At 45.2% G+C, this 25,518-nt stretch overlaps 1 protein-coding gene across 6 annotated transcripts in view; it reads right to left on the bottom strand.

Moving 5' to 3' along the window:
- The window catches only part of MDGA2 (MAM domain containing glycosylphosphatidylinositol anchor 2), a 663,883-nt gene that overhangs the window by 391,137 nt on the left and 247,228 nt on the right, over window positions 1–25,518 (bottom strand). For 5 of the 6 annotated variants that reach the window (XM_073350237.2, XM_073350233.2, XM_073350236.2 and 2 more), the window contains exon 2: window positions 22,625–22,764. In XM_073350237.2, the coding sequence (XP_073206338.1) occupies window positions 22,625–22,764 (140 nt within the window). Of the gene's footprint in view, window positions 1–22,624; window positions 22,765–25,518 lie in introns of those variants that run through there. The other variant, XM_073350238.2, reaches the window with a different exon arrangement.

The raw sequence follows: 25,518 nt of genomic DNA, 5'->3' as shown, positions 1-25,518 counted from the left end.
GCATGAAAAGCTTAAACAGATGGCACAGTGGCAGATCTGCATCACACCATTGCAGAGTCTACATCCATATTAGCCCGAGTGTTGTTTTAAGCAAGATACCAAGTGCCATGCAATACCCAGAGCAGGGGAATCCTAAAAGGAGCTGCTTCCAATTCAAGGAGAGAGAAACCTATTGGTCTTACCAGACCATTGGTTTTCTGTGAGATTCTGCACTGCCTTGCACCTGTGCAAAGGAAGTGCAAAATGCTACCAAATCAGAAAGCCAGCATCTTACACTCTGCCCTGGTGTAAGTGACCACACAAGGTGCAAGGCACTGGAAAGCCAGCCCTATTATATAGTTGGTAGCCCTGACAACTGGCTCACTCCTGCTCACACATAAGGCAGGCACAGATTATCCAGGGCTGATTGCCAGGGCTGCCCTTTGGCCTTATCCCCACACAAAGCTTTCCATATGTAAGCGGGGGAATAGTCCTGCTCTTGTGGGGAACTTTCCTGGCTACTGCACTACCCCGGTGAAGTGGGCTAGCGAAAGGATCCGAGTCCTCGCTCCCACTTCCTTTACCCAGTGGTCTCCCTGCCCTTGAGGACTCCCCTTCCACTCTCCTGTCTGGCAGAGTCCTCATAACCCCAACAAGGCTGGGCCCAGGATTCCTGGGGGGCTCGACCCCCAACCCTGCTGTGGTCACCTAGGACAGGGGCTAGGGTGTCTCCACTCCAGGGTACTCTCTCTGCACTGGGCACTTCTCTGACCCACTGACCATTACATACAAGTTAAAGCAAATGCAAGTTATTTTATCAACAATTAATTTTAAAAAGAATAAGGAAAAATGGGAAAGGTTAAAGGAAACATCACCCCGCTCTGTGGCAGGGAACATCACAAACAGGGTCTCTGGAACGTCCGGGCAGTTCACAGTCGGTTCCTTGTAAGTCCCAGGCCCCTTCTCAGGCCCTGGCTGGGCTGCAGGTGTTGGATCATATTAAAGAAGTTCTGTATTAAAATCACAAATGAGTTTGATTCCCTGGAGTTTAAATTCCAGGGTATTACTAATTAAGAGGTCTCTTGGTTTTTGGTGCTGTTTCTCTCCCTCTATGTGTGAAACTTGCAATGTGCTAATTGTGTTAGTACATTCTAAGACAGAGTCTGTTCTCAAAGCAATTCACAGAGAGAGAGACTCAAAGCAATACTCTGTAACAACAGAAACAGCACCCAGAGACTCCCCACCCTTTTGTTGTATTAACAATTGTGATTAAAATAGAGATAGAGGATGGATGTGGATGGATGCTTGGTGTGGATAATAACTGAATGATCAGGGAGGTGCCAGCCTAAGAATCCAGTGTCCATCGGCTGAAGAAGGCGTCAAGTGGAAATAACCAGAGGACCGCCCACCCCCACCCCCGGTGGGCAGACTGGAATCCACCCAACAGCCTCAAGAATGGGAGAACCAAAGAACAAGATAACATCTTGGAGCCGTCAGGAATGTGCTATCTGCTGATTGATTCAGCAACAGCAGGATGAAGCAATTCCCATAGACTGGCATAGGAAGAAATTCCTATAAAAATAGACTCTAAAAAGTGAGAACTTTGGGGTCTGATTCTGCAAACCAACTTCCAGGAGCATCAGATGAGCATCTGACAAGGCCCTGCTCCCTCCTCATGTCCAGGCCACCTGGCCAGTGGCTTGACATGAGCAACTCTAAGGCTGGTAACTATGATAACAACCTTGCAGAACCTGTGTGTGTGGGTGTGTGTGTGTGTGTGTTTGTATGAATGAATGTGTGAATAAATTGAATGGATTAATTTTAAATGGAGATTGAATGGAATGTTATAGCTATAACTAACTGCTTACTATGATTCTTTCTGTATTCACAATAAATGTGGTATTTTGCCTTTTTCCCTTTAATAAGATCCTGCTGGTTTTTATTTTATTGGTGCAACACAGGGATGCGGTGGGTTGGACACTTCCTCTGGTGGTGGCCACACGCTCTCAGGCTCTAAGTGGTAGGACCCTTCTTCCCAGTGTCGCCCCCACCCTGTCGGGGTTACGATCCAAGCCTGGCCTGCAGAGCCTCTTGGCTGAGGCGTCTCCCTGTGCTGGGCCCGCTGCCCAGGGTCCCTCTCGCTCTCCCCAGCTGCTCACCGCACCCAGCTCTGCTCCCAGGACAGGTCTGCTCTGCAGGCTGCTTCTGCGACTCTGCTCCCAGCACGGACCTGCTTCCTGGGCTGCTTTTCTGGCCCCTCTGGCTCTGGTTGCTGCAGCTCTGCTCCCAGGGCAAGTCTGCTCTTTCTGGGCTGTGCCTCTGGCTTTGGGGCTGCAGCTCTGCTCCCAGCACAGAGTCTGCTCTCTCTGGGCTGCTTTTCTGGTCCCTCTGGATCTGGCCCAGCTCAGCTCAGGCCCCTGCTTGCTCCTTAGCTTGGCCCCACTCTGTCTGACCCAGGCAAATCCAGCTCACACGCAGGACGAGGACGGGACCTCCCTGGCCTCCCGACTCCCTGATTAGCCTACCCGCCCTGTCATTGAGGCTGACCTGGAGCATTGGCCTCTCCCCATTGTTCCTGCGGGCTGTCAGTCTCAGGGTCCTGATTCCCCATCAGTGCTTCCCCTTTGAGTACTGGGAGCAAGCAACTAAAACACCCCCACTGAATGTTAGTAAGGGGGCAACAGTCCCCTTACACATAGCTAACTGACCGCCTCGTGCACAAATCTGCTCTGCTCTGACAGAGCAGAGTGGGTGTAAATAAATGTCAGAGTGCATAGCTGGGTCCTGGGAGATCATCTTAGAAAGGGGAGAAAAGAACATCCTGTGGGATGCTATTTTTACCACCAGACCTTACCGAACATCTTTGATGAGGCGGAGGGCCCCACCTTAGTAAGGGCAGCCTACTCTGGGCGTGGCATCTATGGATGCTCAGGTGGCAATGCAGTTGGGATAAGAGAGAATTAACTTTTATAGCCCCCCTCGCCACTGTTCCTGTTGGGGACTACAGAAAGGGCAGCATAGGCTCCCGGGAGGCTCTGCGGATGCGGGACTAGACGGCCAGCACCCATCTGTCGCAATGGTCTGAGTGCTACCACATGTCCCTGCTCTAGCAAACTCCTGAGTGCTGGGGGTACGATGAGGCATAACCACGGAGTCCGTTAAACCTGTCCAGCAACCGTGTTCAAAGTAATCTATAGCACCCACCTGTCACTGCACTCCCTTCCCATGCCTTGAGAAGAGAGGCTCTGTCTGACCCCCGTCACATTGGTCCGGGCACCAAGTGAGGGGGGTTCAGTGTCCCGTCCTCGGCCAGCTGGAGGCAGAACTCTCGGTTTTGTCAAAATTGAGCTGCCCTGTGCCCGTTCCAGTGGTGAGCCCTGAGGAAACCTTTGCCCCTTCCACGGATTTCTGACAATACGCACAAAATGAACTATTTCCACTGGAGCAGGGTCCGCACTCCCTTCTGACCGGTCTGTGGGAAGGATGGGGGTTGCTGCTGCTTCTCCTCACTATGCTCTGTGATAGCTCCCAACAGTTGTTCCTCTGCTAATCTGGCCAATGCCGGCACCTGTTGAAAACCTATTTTTCAAGACCATAGCTGTATCCGTCACCTGACAATCCAGCTGGCAGCTAGTGATCTGGCTGATATTTAACAACATCCACATTAAGGAGTCTAAATAGAGATTTTCTATATATTGGGTTTAGGTTCTTGCCCTTGAAATTGGTGCACCAGACGACTGTGACTCAGAAGCAGCAGGTGAAGGAAGTTAAGCCAGCCCCAAAAGTAAGAAAAACACCATGTTAAGCAATGTGCATGATTTTTAAGAGAGTCTGTCATTTTGCAGGGGCGATTAACAGCTGGCCAAATACTAGTATTTAGAATCTAGAGGCTTAATTACCAGACTGGGCCTGCAAATTAGGGAGGTGGATTCAGTGCTAGCATTTGCACCCAAAGGCAGTCCCACGAGGGAAAGTTTTGAATGATCCACCTTTAAAAATTTGGCTCCAGGGGCCCAAATATGGCTTTTTTCCCCTCCCATGCCATATCAGGCTCCTTTTTGTTTTAAGCCCTGCTGTTATGAGAGCAGTGCAGCATCAAACAGAAAGAGCTGATGTTCCAGTAACGCATGGCCAAATCGTTTACGACGACTAGGGGCCAGCATTCAGCTCACCAGTTGATGCTCTGGCCATTGCACATGCGTTTAAGGGCAGAAGTTGGCAGCTTCGGTTTGTTTTCTCCCATCTCCCTGGTGATGGCAAGAGTAATGTTAATTGATAGAGATATAAAGCAATAGAGTGAACATGACAAAGTGTACTCATGGGTGGCAATTGGTGTTACTGCTGTTAGTAATTAAGGAACACATGGCTAAGCATAAGCATGCCGGGCTCCTGCTTATTCGGATGTGAAAGGGCATGTGGATCTGACTCACTGCCATGCTGAAGTGCCAGTTCTTCTCCTTGACATACCCCACGGTTCATTTGAGATAAAACGTCCTGCCTGGTCAGCATTCTGTCAGCAATGAACGATAGGAGGGGGGACAGAAAAGTCCTGGGCCATGCTCACGGTGGGACAGACCCGAGAAATTAGCATGTTCCAGAAAATAATAGATCAGGGCATCATGTGAACTTTTGTATTTGTTTGCTAACATGCTGTGGAAATCGCTGGAGTGTACAAATGACAGAGAAGCGCAAAACAAAACACTTGCAGGGAGTAGCAGGGCTAATGCAGCTGACTAACCTAAAAGTGATGGGGAAAATTCTTCCGGACTTACACCCACAGAGGCACCAGGATTGCATGGGATGTAAACTCAAACGCTCTGGCCCTTCACAGGGATGGCCCCAGTTGAACGTCAATGTGCGCTTCTTCTACCATAACTCACTGTCCCCTGACCCCACACTGGGGGCCTGTCTCTCCTTCCCTCTACGTGCTTTCTTCCTCTCCCTTTCAGAAAGACACGAGGCTTTTCCCACTGAGAGCCACCATCTCTCACCCGCAATCCTCCTATCCCATTTCCACTCCTTCTTCTTTCCATTTTCTCTCCCCCTCGACAAACGGAGCACCTTTGCTGCACCCACACATTTCCAGGGCCACCCTGTATTGCCCCGCAGTGGCAAGCACAAGTACTGGCTATTAACCCTTCCCTTGTTCCAGTGAATCAGTAAGCATTTCCTGGCAATAAAGACACCTATTCGGACACATTTCCAAACCTGCTCTGGGCAAGTTACTGAGAAGGCAAGGCTGTGAAGTAGTGCAAATCTCCAGCAAAAAGACTAATTTTCCTGCGATGCCTGTTCCCTTTTCTGCACTCACACAACCTCAGCTTCGTACCTGCTCCATTTCTCATCATCTTTACTGATTGGGTTTGTCTTTGCCCCACAACGCTGGCTGTGGTAATACTGTACAGAAACATTACATCGGCGGTTAACACTCCCCATCAGAGTACTTTCTTTGCAAACCATTGGATTTACTTTCCCCTTTCACCCTTCAAGTTTCCCAAGGATTAACTGACGAAGATGAGAAATTTCCCTCCAGATTTATAGACACTTTGGATAGTTTCGTCTTCATATGTTTTGGGCCCAAGCCACAAAGTCTGGAAATAGATCCTAATCTAAAACTTCTTGAAAATTTTGGGGAAACTGGGATCTAGAGGACTGGTTCAGACTCATCTCTAGTTTTCAATTGACTTTAGAGAACATATTAGTCATGAAAATTTAAGGGAGTGAGTCCTGTGAATGCTTAAGATCCCACCTAACGCTTTATATGGCATTGAATTTGCTGGCTTCATATACAAGACCATTTTCATTCTCAAACTTTCCCACTGGTCTAAAGAGTTCCCCTTGAATTGCACATTAGGCTCATCTATCCAGGTGCTGCCCTAGTCACTGATGTTTCAAGAAGTTCATCCCACAGCATTATCTATGACTGGTGTTGGTGTAACCAAGATAGATCACTAGTACCTTGACATTAATTACTGACATGAAAATAGACCGGGAAATAAATGTATCGATGTCCTGGGAGTGTTGATCTCCTGATGCTGCCGTATGCACAGACAGCAATTCCACACCAAAATTGGCTGGCATGTCACTCCAGCGTGTCTTCAACTGCTTTATGCAGAGTTGGCATTTTTAAAGATTATTTTTATTAGAAATGTTGCCTTCAAGACTACAGAACAATGTGCACCGTTACCAAACACGTAACTAACACAAAGCAACACTGATGAACCAACGATCCTTAGCCTCCTGACCAAACCTAAATTAGACACATTCTAGGATCTTTTGTATCTTCAGTGAAGCACACACACACACGTAACCCCCTCTGAAGTTGGTTGTTCCTGACATACTCCTCCAGCGCTTTAGGAGACTCACCTCTGGACTACTGCAGCAAAGGCTACAGAGGCTCAGGACTTCATTTCCCAGGCTTCCTCGCATCCAGGGCAGACAGAGAACACACTGGAAGCTCCTACAAGGACACTTCAATCTCTGTGGTCACTCGAATACAGACCTAAAAGTGGCAATTCTTCACCAAAGAAACTTCAAAAACCAGACTCCAAGGAGAGACCGCTGAATTGGAATTCATTTGCAAACTGGACACCATTAACTTAGGCTTGAATAAAGACTGGGAGTGGATGGGTCATGACACAAAGTAAACCTATTTCCCCTTGTTTATTTCCCCTCCTCCTGTTCTTGTCAACTGCTGGAAATGGCCCACCTTGATGATCACTACAAAAGGTCTTCCCCCCCGCCCCCCGGTAATAGCTCACCTTTCCTGATCACTCTCGTTACAGTCTGTATGGTAACACCCATTGTTTCATGTTCTCTGTGTATATAAAATTTCCCCACTGTATTTTCCACGGTATGCATCCGATGAAGTGAGCTGTAGCTCACGAAGGCTTATGCTCTAATAAATTTGTTTGTCTCTAAGGTGCCACAAGTCCTCCTTTTCTTTTTACAGACACAGACTAACAGGGCTGCTACTCTGAAACCTACAAGAACATCTGTGAGCCCAAATGCAAACAAAGCCATTGGTTTTGGCTGTGATTGGAGTGCAGCAGAGAGAGAAGTGTCACAGCTGGTGGGGTTCCCAGTAAACTTCCCATTACTATCAAAATGGACACTGAACTCTGCTGGTGGTTACTGGCGAGATGAAAGGTTTCAACCCAGCGGAGACCGGCAAGCCAGGAAGCTGAGGAGCGATTCCACACTGGGCTATTGAGAGTCAGCCTAATTTTCCATGGGACTCCAGAGCAGGGCGCTTCAGGATGACCCTCCCGTTTAGGGGTGAAGACCTTGTAAGAAATCTTATGTTTATTTTGCTTGTGAGTTTTAAGTCAGCTAACGATTATGGCACAGCATCAGCAAACTGATTCTCAACTCACTATCTGCCTAGACAGGTGCTCGGAGGGAGCTGAGGGGTTTGGGCCCATTGTAGATGTTGGGGGGTGGAGGGTTTAAGGCACTGTGGATGCTTTATGATGTTAGTTACTCCTGCTCTTTCATTATCCCCTATCCTTTGTTCCCTGGACCTAAAAAAGCTTCCCCTGTTGCTTTATTGCTACTTTGGGAATAGCGATGATTTTATTCCTTGTGTATTGGACTGTGTTCCTCATGTATTGTTTGGTAGTAAGAATTTCCCAAGGGACAGCACCCCTTGTGTTCCATGTACTAGGTGAGGTCCCCCCTTTGGGTGGAGGCACCAGGCACCAAGATGAAGAACCCAGGACCCATACCCTTGAGGTGAGAGGCCACTCCAAGCAGCAGGCAAAAGAGAACAGGCTTGAGCCACACCTTGGGGGAGAAGCTACATAAAATCAACCCTTGGAAGATCAGCAAGAAGTGGACCTAGAACCTCTTGTACTTAAAGCAGGAGCTTCTGATGTTTGAGCTAAAGGACTAAAGCCTCTAGCTGTCAATGAGTGTATACAGCTGCCCTGTTCTATGAACCAGCCACTAGAGGAGGACAAAAACTCCCAACTTCCCAACTATATGTTACATATAGCTTCTAACCACAGAGAATCAGATCCCATCAGTCTGTCAGTAATAATTCAGATTATCAGGAGTTCATGTGAAGGCATCTCAGCCAGCTCTATGACTTTTCTGTCAATCAGATTGGTCTGCAGTCTTCCTCCTCCTCAAAATCACTCAGTTTGTAATTCTTTCAGGGCTTCAGCTAATGTTCCCATCTTCTTCCAAACATTTTCCATTAATTTGGTTTGGCTTCCAAAGCTAATTAATCTGGCATTTTCTTTTCTTTTTTTCCCTTGTTTTTTTTCCCCCTCCCTTAATTCTGTTGTAAATGTTACAAGAGTATATTTGGACAAAAAGCTCTCCCTTCAGTGCAAAAACACCTACGTCTAAATGAGGGTGTACTAAGTCTACATGCATACTTGACCTATACAATAACAACAACTGAATACAAAACTATATGGTTGAGGTAAGTCTTTGTGTGTGTTTTAAAGTCTTGGAGCTGCCTTTCACCAGTTCTCACAACACTGTTAAACAGGTAAAGAGAAAGGGAAAATAGTTTTTTTGTGGGGAAAAAGACTTTTATTTTTAATATATTATACACTACACCAGCCAGTCTGCAATTGTGATTAAGGCATTATGGCTTGATTACTAGCTATTATTTCCACAGTCAGAAAAGCAAAAACACAGTATGGTGCTATCCCCATTAACAGAACGTGTAATTCCATAACACACTTGGTAGACTGCAGGGCTTCAGTTGGGTTAAACTCTAAAGTACATAAGTGTCTGCTCGAGCCATTATTTTAAAGCCTTTCAAAATAACACCTTAACATACATCATTATTTTGCTTTACTTTGAACGGCTATAGGGCTATTCTGTAGAGCAATTTTAGGCATTATAACAGTTCTCAGCCATTTGAGATGCTCTCTGATAATAACAGATGCTTCTATTTTATCAGCCTATTCACACCATTTTAAGCCCTTCATTTTCTTCTTTTACAGTTTATTTTTATATTAGAAGGATAATCTTGTGACTAAGACCCTGAACATGGACTCAGGAGATCTGAGTTCAATGCTCACATATGCCTTTTGTGAGTTTAGACAAATCACCTAATCTCTGTATTCCTCGCTTCTCCATCTATAAAATGGACACAATATTTTTCCCTTTCCCTCACATAATCGTCCATCTTGTCTAGTCAGACTGTAAGTGCTTCAACCCACCTCTCTGGGTTTGTGCAGCACTCAGAATGATGGGTCTTTGAGCTCAGCCGCCCCCCACCCCCAACCCCACCCCCACCCAGGCGCTACTGTAATATAAATACATATTTTTATTCTCTTTGTCCAAGTGGAACAGACAGAGACCAGAATGATATTTTTGTAGGGCACATTTCTGTGGTGGTTTCAAAAATGCATGTGAAGATAACTGTCATATGCAACACCAGACTAGCCTGATATGTGACAGATTTTTCCATGTGCAAAGAGCAAACAGACAGATCAAGAATGGCCTTTGTTGTAGACTGAGAGAATAAATGTAATCTTCTCTAGGTAAGAGCACACAATGGGTGTTTGTGCCTCTCCTTTTATAGTCTGTACTGAGCTTAGAGAACAAAATGGCTGCTGAACACTCAGAAAGGTCAAGGGGTAGTATTCAGTAAACAAAGGGCAGGAAAGTTTTGAAGATACACACAGCATAGTGTAAGATTATAATTTGGGGGCTGGCAGGTTATGAAACCTGGTAACTCTTTTTCCGAATTGCCATTGGGCCTACAAATGATCAGGACTTGATCCAAAGTCTACCGCAGTCAAAAAGACTCTTACCAAGAACTTCACTGGCCTTTGGATCAGGCTCTCGGTCCCCAAACTATGCAGTTATCCCTCATTCTTCCCAGTAGGTCACAACCAGACAATTAGTGCTTACTCCAGTGTTGGGATATATCTCCAAGTATTTTATTTTGGACATGTATGGAGATTGGGGGGAGTGGCGTTGGTAGGGGGGCAACATATCTCCAAGAATTATTAGGAAGTTGGCATACTGGGAAGCTAATGATCATATATCAAAGGAAAATGTCTCCTTTTACATGATGATTCTCAAAATACTCAAAAGAGACTCTTCAGAACCAGTGCATCCAAGGGACAAGTATATTTCGATTTTGGTCACTGGTAGGGCTGGATGTATCTAATAAAGCTGCTAACTCTTTCCCTTAATGTGCATCAATTATGGATTGTCATTCAGCAAAATAGTCCAACCTGTTTAAAAAAGTTGTGTATCCTTCTTCCTGTGAATTTCTGATCTATGTCCCTCGTCTCTTGCTCTCAAATAGATCATAGATACTAAGATCAGAAGGGACCATTATGACCATCTAGTCTCACCTCCTGCACAACGCAGGCCACAGAATTTCACCTACCCACTCCTGCAAAAAACCTCTCACCTACGTCTGAGCTATCGAAGTCCTCAAATCGTGGTTTAAAGACTTCAAGGAGCAGAGAATCCTCCAGCAAGTGACCCGTGCCCCACGCTGCAGAGGAAGGAGAAAACCCCCCAGGGCCTCTTCCAATCTGCCCTGGAGGAAAATTCCTTCCCGACCCCAGATATGACGATCAGCTGAACCCTGAGCATATGGGCAAGATTCACCAGCCAGATACTACAGAAAATTCTTTCCTGGGTAACTCAGATCCCACCCCATCTAACATCCCATCACAGGCCATTAGGCCTATTTAGTTGGCTGGGGAGTTTAATGGAGTCATACTCCGCAGTGTTGTAATGGGCAAATACAAATCTATTTGTGAATCGCTTTTAAGCCACAACCCTATTACTATTTGAGTTCTCACATTTTTACATGCCACAGCTGCTCTGCTGTTCACATTCATATCAGGTTTTTTTTGTATATATAAAAAGCTGTTACGAGTTCATAAAAAGAACCATTCCCTAAAAGAATGAAATAAATGCTGTTTATTATTTTTGTCTGTGATTACCAGCAGGAATGATTGCAGCCTGGAAAAGTATAAGCTGAAATGAAATTAAATACTATGGCAAATGGGGGAAAACAACTCATTCATTAACCAGATTTTCTCAGAAAACTTCCACTGTATATTTAGGCAGCTTTAAGTATTCTATGTATCCCAGTTAGTATAATAAATTAAATTACATCACAAGGTAATTGCTTACAATAAAGCTATTTCTCCAAGTGCAGTGTAATATTCAAGGATATTTTACATATTTCCATGGGGTTCTCTTTTTATTCCTAAACATTATCAGCCCAAACCATTTTATATCAAACAAAATTGTCAACAATTTCCTTGGACTCACTGCATCATAATCATGTTATGTCTTTATTAGCAGCACATTAAATAAAAATGAATTCCATGATTGAGTCACTAAATGATATTTGAGGAATAAATGTGTAGCAGCAAGTGAGAGCCTTGCTACTTCAGTGCATGTGTGATAAATGAAGGGCCGGGAAGGAGGTAGCTCCCTTTTATGGACACCCAGCCAGCCAGTTAGCTATAAAGTCGCTCTTGGTGGCTGTTCTCTGTTTGTTTTACCTGTAAAGGGTTAAAAAGTCTCCCAGGCTAGGTAAAAGAAAGGGAATGGGCACCTGACCAAAAGAGCCAATGGGAGGGCTAAAACTTTTTTAAAATTGTGGGCGGGGGGGGACTTCCCTTTGTCTGTTGTTGTTCTCCGGAGAGAGGGGACAGACCAGGATAGGGCTGGAGCTATTCTGTAAAAAGCTTTAAAACCAGGTATGAAAAAGCATCAATTCATACCTCAACCCTACTTATCTGAAACCCCAGATATGTACGTAATCAGGGAATGTCTAGGAAGACATGATTAGGGTTATTTCTTTTATTTCTGATTGGTTTATGGACTCCTCTGTGCTAACCCCAGATGTTTTTGTTTTGTTTGTAACCCTTAAGCTGAACCCCAAGAGAGCTATCTTGATGCTTATTTTTTGTAATTATTTCATAAGAACATAAGAATGGCCATACTGGGTCAGACCAAAGGTCTTAAAAAACAGAACTTTATTAGAAGAACAAAGCAAAGATAAAAGAAATGCTCTGTAAGATTAGAATGGAAGATAACCTCACAGGCAGTCAGATTCCAAACACAGAGAATCCCTCTAGGCAAAACCTTAAGTTACAAAAAGACACAAAAACAGGAATACACATTCCCTCCAGCACAGAAAATTTACAACCCAAAACAAAGAAAACCTAATGCATTTTCTAGCTAGATTACTTACTAACTTTACAGGAGTTGGAGGGCTTGCATCCTTGATCTGTTCCCGGCAAAGGTATCACACAGACAGACAAAAGCCTTTTTCCCCCCTCTAGGTTTGAACGTATCTTGTCCCCTCATTGGTCATTTTGGATCAGGTGCCAGCGAGGTTACCTTAACTTCTTAACCATTTACAGGTGAAAGGCTTTTGCCTCTGGCCAGGAGGGATTTTATAGCACTGTATACAGAAAGGTGGTTACCCTTCCCTTTATATTTATGACAGGGCCATTTAGGGATCTGGGGCAAAAATTGGGGATTGGCCCTGCTTTGAGCAGTGGGTTGGAACTTCCTGAGGTCCCTTCCAACCCTGATATTCCATGATAAGTTAAACAGTTATAGCATTTGAAGAAGTTTCCTTACATTACCTTCTGGAAATCCTTGTGTGAGCAAGAATCTTAAATTGGTAATGTAAAATGTATCATACTGGTTGGAAATCTAAAATTTGGACTATAAAAAGGATTTGGTGATACATCTAGGCTCTGATCCAGAATACCTTACTAAGGCAAAATTCCCAGTGAAAATACTGGAGATTTTGTTTCAGTAACAACTGCAGGAATAAAGCCCCAATTGATCAAACTGATATTATTACCATATTTGATAGAACAGTCCTTACCTTATATTTGTTTTGTTACTGCCTAATGCAGTGCTTCTGATAGCTGCCTATGAAGCATGTGCTACTGCCCAATATCAGAGACAGGCTACTAGGTAGAAAGGATGGGAAAAAATGAGAAAACCATTTTCTAAAAAATTTCAAAGTTGTTTCCATCTTAAAGGACTGGAACTGAATTTATTTTCTGTTTATTCCACAAACAATTTCATGATACTTTGGTCAACATTTATTACTATTTATTAATCAAAATAGTTTGAAAAGTTATTTTCAGAACTGTGCTTACCAAAAAAAAAATGTAAATTGTACTGGAAAATAGCTTTTTGGAAAAGGAAAAAAAGTAACTAATGATTATTAAAATAATTGATAACATTTGCAATGAAATTAATAAAAAGAATAAATTAAAATGTGGTGGGAAATGTTGTGCAAAAAATGTCCATACCATTGACATTTTTTTCAAGAAGTCCACATTCTCACATAAAGCCATTTTTTTATGAAAGAAATGTTGTCCAAATAATTTTGACCAGCTCTAGTTGTAGAATTTCATTCCGTTTTTAGAAGGGAGACAGGGAAATAGTGGTGTCTCTAGGGGTCCGAACAGGTACCAATGCTGTTCAACATATAAATAAATGATCTGGAAAAAGGGGTAAACAGTGAGGTGGCAAAATTTGCAGACGATACAAAATTACTCAAGATAGTTAAGTCCAAAGCAGACTGTTAAGAGATACAAAGGGACCTCACAAAACGGAGTGACTGGGAAACAAAATGGCAGATGAAATTCAATGTTGATAAATGCAAAGTAATGGACATTGGAAAACAATCTCAACTATATATACAGTGGCACTGGGACATTTTTAGTCATGGGGATGCTGAGAGCCAGCCCCCTTACCCCTGTCCATGCCCCCCCGCCCAACATGCTATGGCTGAGAGCAGGGCTGTGTCTTTGGGAGGGGGGACCCGGACAGCGGTAAGGGGGCCGAGGCTGTGGCCATGGCTGGGAGTGGGCACAGTGGCGTAGCCGGGTGGAGAAAACAGGGGGAGCGGAGATAAAAAAGGCGCCACCCCCTTGTACTCACCTGGTGGCGCTCCGGGTCTTCAGCGGCACTTCAGCGTTGGGTCCTTCACTCACTCCGGTCTTCAGCAGCACTGAAGGACCACCACCGCAGGCATGGGGACAGGAACAGAGCCCTGAGCAGGGGCCAGCAGCCGGGACCCCACATGCAGGGCCAGGAGCAGAGCCCTGGCCATGGGGCTGGATGCGGGGCCCTGGGTTTGGAGCCCTGGGATCCAGGCGCGGGACCCCGGGAGCGAAGTCCTGGGAGTGGGGGGTGGGGCACGGGGCCAGCGAGCAGAGCCGGTGGCCAGGGCCCCAGGAGCAGAGCCCCAGGTGCGGGACCAGGAGTGGGGCCCTCGGTGTGGGCCCTGGGCCTGTGGCCGTGGAGTGAGACCAGCGTCCAGAACCCGAGCTACAGGTGCAGGGTTGGAAGCAAGATGAGGGGCCAGCAGCCGGGACCTGAGCTGGGGAATGGAGCTAGACACGATAAATTGACACCCCCCCCCCCGCGCTGGATCGATCGCTGCCCGCCGATCCAGCGGGTAGTATAGACATACACTTAGGACATTTTTCCTAATGTCCAACCTAAACCGCCCTTGCTGCAATTTAAGCCCATTGCTTCTTGTACTGTCCTCAGAGGTTAAGAACAACATTTTTTCTCCCTCCTCCTTGTAACAACCTTTTATGTACTTGAAAACTATTATGTCCCCTTGCAGTCTTCTCTTTTCCAGACTAAACGAACCCAAATTTTTTCAATCTTCCCTCATAGGTCACGTTTTCTAGACCTTTAATCAGTTTTGTTGCTCTTCTCTGGACTTTCTCCAATTTCTCCACATCTTTCCTGAAATGTGGTGCCCAGAACAATGCTCCAGTTGAAGCCTAAGCAGCGCAGAGTAGAGCAGAAGAATTACTTCTCGGGTCTTGCTTACAACACTCCTGCTAATACATCCCAGAACGATGTTTGCTTTTTTGGCAACAGTGCTATACGGTTGACTCATATTTAGCTTGTGATCCACTATGACCCCCCCAGATCCCTTTCCGCAGCACTCCTTCCTAGGAAGTCATTTCCCATTTTGTACATGTGCAATTTATTGTTCCTTCCTAAATGGAGTACTTTGCATTTGTCCTTTTTGAATTTCATCCTATTTACTTCAGACCATTTCTCCAGATCATTTTGAGTTTTATTCCTATCCTCTAAAGCACTTGCAACCCCTCCCAGCTTGGTATTGTCCACAAACTTTGTAAGGTAAGTGTACTCTGTATGCCATTATCTAAATCACTGATGAAGATATTGAACAGAACCAGACCCAGAACTGATCCCTGCGGGACCCCACTCATTATGCCCTTCCAACATGACTGTGAACCACTGATAACTTCTCTCTGGGAATGGTTTTCCAACTAGTTATGCACCCACCGTATAGTAGCTCCATGTAGGTTGTATTTCCCTGGTTTGTTTATGAGAAGGTCATGCGAGACAGTATCAAAAGCCCTACTAAAGTCAAGATACACCACATCTACCACTTCCCCCCCAACCACAATGCTTGTTACCTTGTCAAAAAAAAGCTATCAAGCTGGTTTGACATGATTTGTTCTTGACAAATCCATGCTGACTGTTATTTTTCACCTTATTATCTTCTAGGTGTTTGCAAATTGATTGCTTAATTATTTGCTCCATTATCTTTCCGGGTACAGAAGTTAAACTGACTGGTCTGTAATTGCCCGGGTTGTCCTTATTTCCCTTTTTATAGATGGACACTATATTTGCCCTTTTCCAGTCTTCTGGAGTGTCTCCCGTGTTCCATGACTTTTCAAAGATAATTGCTAATGGCTCAGATATCTCCTCAGTCAGCTCCCTGAGTATTCTAGGATGCATTTCATCAGGCCCTGGTGATTTGAAGACATCTAACTTGTCTAAGTAATTTTTGACTTGTTCTTTCCCTGTTTTAGACTCTGATCCTACCTCATTTTCACTGGCATTCACAACGTTAGAAGTCCAGTCGTCACCAACCTTCTTAGTGAAAACCGAAACAAAGAAGTCATTAAGAACCTCTGCCATTTCCACATTTTCTGTTATTGTCTATCCCCCCTCCTTAAGTAACGGGCCTACTCTGTCCTTGCTCTTCCTCTTGCTTCTAATGTATTTGTAGAATGTTTTCTTGTTTCCTTTTACGTCCCTAGCTAGTCTGATCTCGTTTTGTGCCTTGGCTTTTCTAATTTTGTCCCTAATAATACTTGTGTTATTTGTTTATATTCCTCCTTTGTAATTTCACCAAGTTTCCACTTTTTGTAGGACTCTTTTTTGAGTTTTAGATCATTGAAGATCTCTTGGCTAAGCCAGCGTTGTCTCTTGCCATACTTCCCGTCTTTCCCACACAGTGGGATAGTTTGCTCTTGTGCCCTTAATAATATCTCTTTGAAAAACTGCCAACTGTCTTCAATTGTTTTTCCCCTTAGACTTGATTCCCATGGGATCTTACCTACCAACTCCCTGAGTTTGCTAAAGTCTGCCTTCTTGAAATCCATTGTCTTTATTGTGCTGTTCTCCCTCCGACCATTCCTTAGAATCATGAACTCTACCATTTCATGATCACTTTCACCCAAATTGCCTTCCACTTTCAAATTCTCAACCAGTTCCTCCCTATTTGTCAAAATCAAATCTAGAACAGCCTCCCCACAGTAGCTTTCTCCAGCTTATGAAATAAAAATGGTGTCCAATACATTCAAAGAACTTGTTGGATAATGCCTCTATATAAATCCATGGTATGCTGACATGTTGAATACTGTGTGCAGATCTAGATGCCCCATCTCAAAAAAGATATATTGGAATTGGAAAAGGTCTAGAGAAAGGCAACTAAAATTATTAAGGGTATGAAACAGCTTCCGTATGAGGAAAGATTAAAAAAAGACTGGAACTGTTCAGCTTGGAAAAGAGATGACTAAGGGGGAATATGATAGAGGTCTGTAAGTCTTGACTGGTACGGAGAAAGTGAATAAGAAAGTGTTATTTACTCCTTCACATAACACATGAACAAGTGGTCGCCCAATGAAGTTAATAAGAAGCTGGATTAAAACAAATAAAAGGAAGTATATCTTCACACAGTGCACCACCAACCTGTGGAACTCTTTGCCAGAGGATGTTGTGAAGGCCAAAACAATAACAGGGTTCAAAAAAGAACTAGATAAGTTCATAGAGGATAGGTCCATCAATGGTTATTAGCCAGGATGGGATACAACACCATGCTCTGAGTGACCCTAGCCTCTGTTTGCCAGAAGCTGGGAGTGGATAACAGAAGATGGATCACAAAAAATTGCCTTGTTCTGTTCATTCTGTCTGAAGCACCTGTCATTGGTCACTGTCAGAAGACAGGATACTGGGCTAGATGGACCATTGGTCTGACCCAGTATGGACATTCTTATGTTCTGAAGTTTTTGTAGACTAGATGGACTATGATTCTAATCCCATATGGCACTTCCCACAGAAAATGAGGGAAATTAATGCATGTTGTCAAGATTCCATATAAAATCAGCACAAATATTCTACGAAAAGCTTCAGAATAGAGACCTCCTTCCTTCCCCAATGCCGTCTCAATACAAAAGCCACTATAACTTGGTCACAACACAGAAAAGTTATGGGCCTGATGCTGAAGAATTGGGCCTATTAAGAAAAAAAAAAACAACACCATCCAGTGGCTGGCACTTAAAACAGCTGCAAGCTCCACCATGCTATTTCTTTGCACAAGAAGAATCATAGAACATCAGGGTTGGAAGGGACCTCAGGAGGTCATCTAGTCCAACCCCCTGCTCAAAGCAGGACCAATCCCCAATTTTTGCCCATATCCCTAAATGGCCCCCTCAAGGATTGAACTCACAACCCTGGGTTTAAGCAGATCAATGCTCAAACCATTGAGCTATCCCTCCCCCCTGAAGAGGGAACACTCTAGATTCTTGGTAATGTCAAGTACTTTGGAGATCTAACAGTTGACGATTTAGTGGCCCACGAAGACAAAACATTATACACACCCAAGATGATCAAGGTCTGGCTGAAACCACAACCATGGGTTTGAATTTCCTAACTTCTATACCTTTGAAATCTCAACCACATCACTGCATTTACGTTAAGTATTTTTTTTTAAAGTGTAACCACTATCTAGTTTAGAAACAAAGTACGTGAGAGTAATGAATGAGACACAATACCCCACCGCCTCTTTGACGGATGAAGATACTTGGCAAATGCTAACCTTAAGGATTCACCATTTCTTTTCTTATCTCATAAGAAAACATCGATTTGTTTAACGTGCCCACATCTTGTGATTTCTCTCTTCCTTTGCTTGTCAATTTCACGAAACCAACTTAAGAGTTAGGCCAGATTGGTCCATGCCTTTGATCAATAGAAAGGCAGAGGCTACAAAGGTCAGGAAGATTCTATTTTCCATAGGCAGATATGTGCATGAACTTAGATATTGCCTGGCTGCACTATACAATATTCTTGCCTGTTCTCATACATTTGCTTTTGGGAGCACTAAACTTCAATGAGAAGGTGATAAAAGAAGGCTAATATTCAAAATCAGTCTTGCAAACCTCCTGCATTTTGCAGCAGAATCACACTTCCGAGACCATCAGACCCATCCCCCTGCTCCAAGCAATTAATCTTCAGAAAATATTGCAAGCCCCTTGATTTTTTTGTGAGCTGTAACATATGAAAGAGAGAGACAGATGATGGAGGCGCTAGACGAGTGAGAAAAATCCATAAACAGGTCAAATGAACTGAAATCAATTTTCCATCCTGGATCCAAGATAAGAAAATAGAGATTTTATGAGAAAGCAGCCGTGTGGATGCGGTCTTGATAAACCGTTTTGGTTGAACAGCTTTTTTGATACAGCAGCAGCAGCTTTGTGACTGTTTAAGAAAGTACCGTTTATAGCCAGTCTGAAGGCAGCTAAAGAGCCCTGGCCTTTTCTTAGGCTGCTGTGAGCCTGAAGACATGCAGGTCTGGACAGGATCTGCAGCTTCAGAGGTGATCATGCTGGCCCAGCCCACACAAAAGCACAGCCACAGAAAGTTCCTCCTCTCGCATCTGCTGACTGGATGGCGAGCTGTCAATCCAGCACAGAGAGCAAATGGAGGGTGAGTGTAAGTGGCCCCAGGACCATGCAGAAGCAGAGAAAAACAGTGCTGGTACTAAAGCCCAGGACAAAGGGGAATCAGGGCAGCACTGGCTGTGTGAGACCCGCAAAAGCAGGTTTCCTCCCTCTGGCTGAACCTGCTGATGGCTTTGTGGCTTTATCCAAGGGCATTAGACGAAGACTTAGAAGACGCTGGTTCAATTCCCCGCTCCACCACAGGCTTCCTGCGTGACCCTGGGCAAATCCCTTAGGGTATGTCTATGCTAATAAGAACTTGGCAGTGCATCTCAGAGCCCAGGTCAACTGACTCAGGCTCTCGCTGAGTGGCTAAAGATAGCAGTGTGCAAGTGGGGGCTCAAACAACCCGGTGAAAGGGGAAGGTCTCCGAGGTCAGGCTCCAGCCTGAGTGCCGATGCTGCTATTCTTAGCCCTATGGCATGAGCCCCACAAGCCCAAGTCAGTTGACCCCAGCCCTGAGACTTGCTGTGACTCCACTGTAGTGTAGACATACCTTAATCTCTCTGTACCCCACTTCCTGCATGCACAATGGGGATAATAGCACTGTCCTATCCCCTGGGGGTGCGGTGAGGGTAAATCCATCAAAGACTGTAAGGCGCTGAGATACTGCAGTGGCAGGGGCCATGCGAGTACCTTAGACAGCTGCAGCCTCTGATGGGGCAGGAGACCAGCAGTGCTGATCTAAAACGTGCTCTGCTGCCCTCCCCATGGGGACCCCAAGCTGTTTGGTAGCAAAGCAGAGGGTCAGCCCTCAACCTAGGCAGGCTGTTGGTAGCAAACTGGAGGCCGCCCACTGTCAGGTGCTGAAACTGCCTCGCTGGACCCCTTGTGGGCCCCTTATCTGCTGCCCAGCAAGCAGGGGGCAGGTCAGCCACTGGTCGCAGGAGTGCCCATCCTAGCACATCCCCCTGGGCTGGTAAGCACCGGGGGGGAAGCCTCTGGCACAAAGGGATTCTGCCACAAGCACTACACTGGGCTCCACAGACAACACGCCTTTGCTGAGCGTGCAAGCAGCAGCAGCTCGCCAATGTTTCTGCTAAGGCTGCTCAACTGTTGCAACCATTAACAGAGGCCGAGGATTTCCCGCTAGTCTGGGGAAGTGCCCTGCCCTCCCCGCATAGGGGGGAAGGTCCTCCCAGACAGCAGAAAAGGCAACAGCCAGTCACTTCATGGCAGCAGAAAGACTGGAAAGTTGCAATCAGCTCAGCAAACATGCCAGCAGGAGAAGCTGCCTGTCTGTGGGAAAAGAAATATAAGAAGTGATGATGAAAAATAAGTACAGAACTTTTCCTCCACGACACTGGATTGGAGAGAAATTCCTCTGAGTCATGACTTCGGCCTGGAGCCATAGAATCATCACAAGGGGAAAATACTGGTAACTGATGAGTCAGCATGTCCTCCGAAGGCAGCTTCGAAACAGAATCTTCTGTTTCAAAGGGACACAGCTGAAAAGTGCCTGATCTCCGACCTCCGTTTGAAACCTGTGACACTGTGGTGGGAACATATGCTGAAACCAAGCTTCTTAAAAATTCACTGTTCTGAGGGGTGGCATTTCTAGGCTCTCTTCATCCTTATCCACATGATTTATTCTGGCAGCCCTTCAGAGAGTTCCAGGCCGAGTGACCTGGTGTGTGGGAATAATATGCCTTGAAGAAGAGGCCTTGGTTAATAAGAAATAACTCCTTGCAAAAAAGCTGTCTTTGCAGAGAGAGTGCAGGGAACATCTCGTTTTATGAGCTTGGGATTTAGGCTATGTCTACACTATCGCGGTATATCGACCTACCCTACGCAACTCCAAGCTACGTGAATAACGTAGCTGGAGTTGATGTATCTTAGGTGGAGTTACCGCGAGGTCTATGGGAGAAACTCTCCCATCGACTTACCTTACTCTTCTCGTCGGGGGTAGAGTACAGGGGTCGACTGGAGAGCAATCTGCTGTTGATTTGGCGGGTCTTCTCTAGACCCGCTAAATCAACCGCCAGTGGAGCGATCTCAGAGTATCGATCCTGGCTGTAGTGTAGACCTGCCCTTAGGGTCCGATTTTGCACCACTGAAGTCAACAGGTGTTTTACCATTCACTTTGATGGGAGCAGGACTGGAGCCTTCATGCTCTCCCCACAGGCTACACAGGAGGTAGCAAACTTGCCCATTTCCCCAACGTTTTTTAAACTACAGGATGGTTTGAAATAGAAACTTAAATGTGTGGTGTGTGGGTGTGCGTGTGTGTGTGTGTGTATACAGACAGGCACACTCACTTATTCTAATCTTGTATGCTTGCCAGGTGATACACTGTATTTTCCTTCTAACAGATGCTAGGCAGAAGTCAATAAACTAGTTCATACAGTACAAGCTTGATTATTTGAATGCTACAGAGACACTGAAAGGTTGGATGATAAAGGTTCTGATAATTGAGGGAATATTCAATGTAATTAACAGGCACTGAGGGATATGAAGCTGTTTCAGATGACAGGTGGTTGGATAATTGAAGTTATCCGAGATGGATGAGATTCTGTCACTCTTACACTGAACAGTATCAGCCTCCATAAGTAACTCCAATGAAGTCAGGTGGCCCTACTGGAGGAGTAAGGGGCTTCTCAGCATGAGTAAAAGTATCCAAATCTGGGTCTCTAGTTGTTTTCGTCTCTTCCACAGTATTTTAGAATGTGTGGATACATACAAAATATGTATCAGTATCTTTAAAGCAGAGTTAATATTTATTCAGGGAATTAAATTCAGCTAATGGGGAACCAATCAGCCAGCACGGCAGCATCAGAAAGTCATCAAAGTCCTACCCTACAACTTCACTGACATTTAATCATGCCACTTATGTTAGAGGACTGCGACAACTGCGGTCAGGGCGCCATAACAGAGGGGAAAAAAGATGGAGCGAGAGAAATCCGTATTTGCCAAAGAGCATAAAGTCAGCAAGGAAATAAATGTTACTTCCTACTTTTAAGAGGTATTGCAAACACTGAACAAAAAGAAATAAACCATGACATAAAAAGGAATTGATTTACAACCCTCTATTTGACAGGTTTCAGAGTAGCAGCCGTGTTAGTCTGCATCCGCAAAAAGAAAAGGAGTATTTGTGGCACCTTAGAGACTATTTGTTTTTTCATTTAGGATCTTGGAAAGAATTTTGAGCAGTGAATCTATGCATGGCTTCTTTCCCCTCACCTCACACATGCTGTACTGAGATTCACCAGATTTAGAAGAAAAGTGTCTCCTATTTGTAATCCGTATTCATTTGTTGATTGCAACTAACGGTATTTGCCCTTGCTTGACTGTGATTATCGACTGCATGAGGGAAATTCTCAAAGTTGCATAGTGCTGACATAACTCTTCAAGGGGAGCCATTTTAGGCTAATACTGAGCAGTTTTGAATCCCACCCTAGAATGCAAACATCTATAGCTGGGGTGGGCAAACCTGGTCATACTAACTGGGCTAAACCAGCTTCATTGCACTCAAGAGAGTCCAGCACTTATAAGAGCAAGTCACACCAATACATCTGCAAACAAGATGACCTGACATGGCTACGAGAGCGAACAACAGGAGAGTTATAGCAATACAGCTACAGGATGCAGCTGGGTCGCAGTTTGGGACTCACCTGTGGCCGAGGATGGCCAGTCACCAAGCAGGTGAGCTCCAGAGTCTCCCCCTCGCGGATGGTGTATACCCTCTCCGAGTAGCGCTCCTCCTCGATGTTACACGCCAGGCCTGAGTGCACAATCCGCACTGTGGGTGGGCCTGTCAAACCAGCAGAAAGAGAAACAGGTCAGTAAAATGTTTCCACACAGTGACTTGCCCCTTGTCCCCACAGGACCAACTGCTAGACATAGCTCCAGCCATGCTCAGCCCAACTCAGTGCCAACAGTGTGTGTTCACGTGAGGGGTAAGGCCCTTCTCCAATGGAAGAATCCAATGCTCTGTTTTTGGATGCAGTTATATGACTACTCCCACAGACTTCCTCTAAACACCTTCCCCTCCCCTCCCCCACTGCTCTACACCCCCATAAAAAGCAGGGCCACAAACAAGGAACCAGAGAACAGCTCCATCTCTGATGTTTGATTTGTTTTTCCCCTTCCATTGCAAGAGACTCCAAAATGACATCCCTGACATAGGCACACAAGAGCTGCAGGGGCATGCAGACCTGCTCTCGCAGCCTCAAAAACTGGGCTCACCCTTGCCCTGGTGGAGACTCTGCTACAGATGCTAGGACTTCAGCCTCCTGCCCATTCAGCTGTCGGGCTCTCCGATGAGGCTGCCAATATGGGGCACAGTTGGGATAGTGCTTTTTTGGACACCTTTAGCGTAATGACTGGCCTGAAATCACCTGCTTGCTTTGCAAAGGCATGGAACAGTCTGAAGTGTACCAACTTCTGGGCTAGCTTAGAACCAGTGCCCAGATTCACTGATGATCCCACTCCCATTTCTGTGACCTATCCAATCTGTGTAGCCTTTTGTCCATATTTTAAGGTAGAGATGGGCACCTGGAACCTGAAAACAACAAACTTATGGGAAGTTCAGATCCAAAATCCAGATATTCAATGTTTGGCACAAGCCCATCTCTACTGTGGCTATCTCCCTACCTAGATTAGCATCCACTGGCATGAAAGGCAAACCCAAGGGCAAGTTTTAGTAGGACTGACGCCTTCATTTGATGATGCCATTTCTTATTCTTTAGACATGGGGAACCTCAAGAACAGTGGAAGACACAGTGTGACTGCTAGCACTGAAAGAGAAAGATATTTAACTGCAAACATATTGCCTGGAAATATGGTACTAACACACAATTATAATGACCCTGCCCAGGGGTCGTCAGCAGGGTTTGAATACAGGAACTTGAGCTCCACAGCACGGCACCCTCCCATGTGAACTGAAAGACGAACTCCATTAGCCGGCGGCAGTAATAGGCTGTGAGGGACAAGTTCAGTGCCATGAACATTGGCTGTAATATTTATGTATATCCAGCGGTCCCCTAAAGACACATTTGCACGCTCGTTTATTTTTGTTTTCCTTCCCAAAATCAACTTTCCATTTTTGTTCTTTTTATTATATACCTTTCTAAATGTATTATAACACTTATTAGGTAAATACGAAGCTTTAATCAAACCACTAAAATAAAGTAGTCAGCACAACAGGGTTGATTCTACTCCCATTTAAAGTGAATATTAACATCCGTCAACTTCACTGGGACCAGGAGCAGGACCGGAGTTTCAGTTAGGACAGATTCCATTTTCCTGGTATATTTAACCTGCACTGAGAAAAGCAAAATGTTTCCATATGCCCCACATGTGTAACATGTGGTGCCTATGCTGGAAAATTACAATGGTTGTCGTATTGGATGCACAAGTCACAATAATGTTTTAACAGTCCAGGAGAGAACAACAACGGCTCTACGGGATGTCAGTAATTCCGAGCCAGGCAATGCCCCCTCATTCAAATTCCACACGAGCAGATCAATAGGAGGATAAGGTCAAGTACTCATTACAGTGCCTTTGCTGAATGAAATATAAGACGACAATAAACGGCAGAAATGGCAAAAGGTAAATCAGATGTATAAAAAAATAAGTCAGCTTTAAAACTCTCCGGAGCGATGCTATTCGTTAGTAGGGGCAAACGCGACTGTTAACCTGCGGGTGGCTCTTCAATCAGACAGCCTGGCACAAGCCTACAGGACAGCGAAATCAGATCCAGTGGTGAACTCTTGGCCCAAAGGAGCTCCGAGGCATGGGTCTGAGCAGCCCACCGTGTCGATGACCTGGAAGCCTCAGCCCCTGCTTCACTGAACGGAGGCTAAGTAGGCTCTGATACTGCAAAGACGTATGCACATACTTCACTCTACACTGTGAGAACGCCCCTCTTTCGGCACATCAAGGCTCAGTGTTTCTCCCTCTGGCGCTGAGGGGGCCTGTGGTAAATCAGTCCCACTATGGAGGTTTAGTACTGGACATTAGTTTATTTACAGTATTCATAGGGTAGGCCTTGGGGTTGGCCTGAGGGCTTTTTTAAACAGAAACAAAAAATATTTAAATTGCCTCACTCCCACTGGAGAACTGCCTCTCCTCACGCCGGCTACCTATCACCAGTCATCCTCTTTCACTCACGCTGGGCCCAGCTATGCTGCGAACCCAGGTCCTCTCCCCAGACAGAAACAACACAAGATTTCCCTTATAGGGAAAAACAGCTCTTCACCTAGGAGATGCCTTTTCCCCTTGCAGCACACAACCCTTCTGCAGCTTGCATCTCATGTCTCCTTGTAGCCCGTTCACTGGAGCTGGTTTTTAACGGTCCCAGGCTGCCCTTAATTAGACTCAGGTGTCCACAATTAACGAGAGGTAACATCTTTCAGTTCACAGGGAAAGGGCTTTAATCATTCTAAGACTAATATACCACCCTCCGAACACCCTTCCAGAACTGCCAGGGCCTGAGTTTAATGGCTGTATGCAGTGTTGTTGTGTGTAGTGTTGTTCCCAGGATATTAGAGAGACAAGCTGTAAG

This window comes from Lepidochelys kempii, chromosome 6, assembly GCF_965140285.1.
Source record: "Lepidochelys kempii isolate rLepKem1 chromosome 6, rLepKem1.hap1, whole genome shotgun sequence".
Lineage (NCBI taxonomy): Eukaryota > Metazoa > Chordata > Testudines > Cheloniidae > Lepidochelys > Lepidochelys kempii.
Note: the sequence above shows the minus strand (reverse complement) of the source record. Positions and strands in the feature narration are given on the sequence as shown.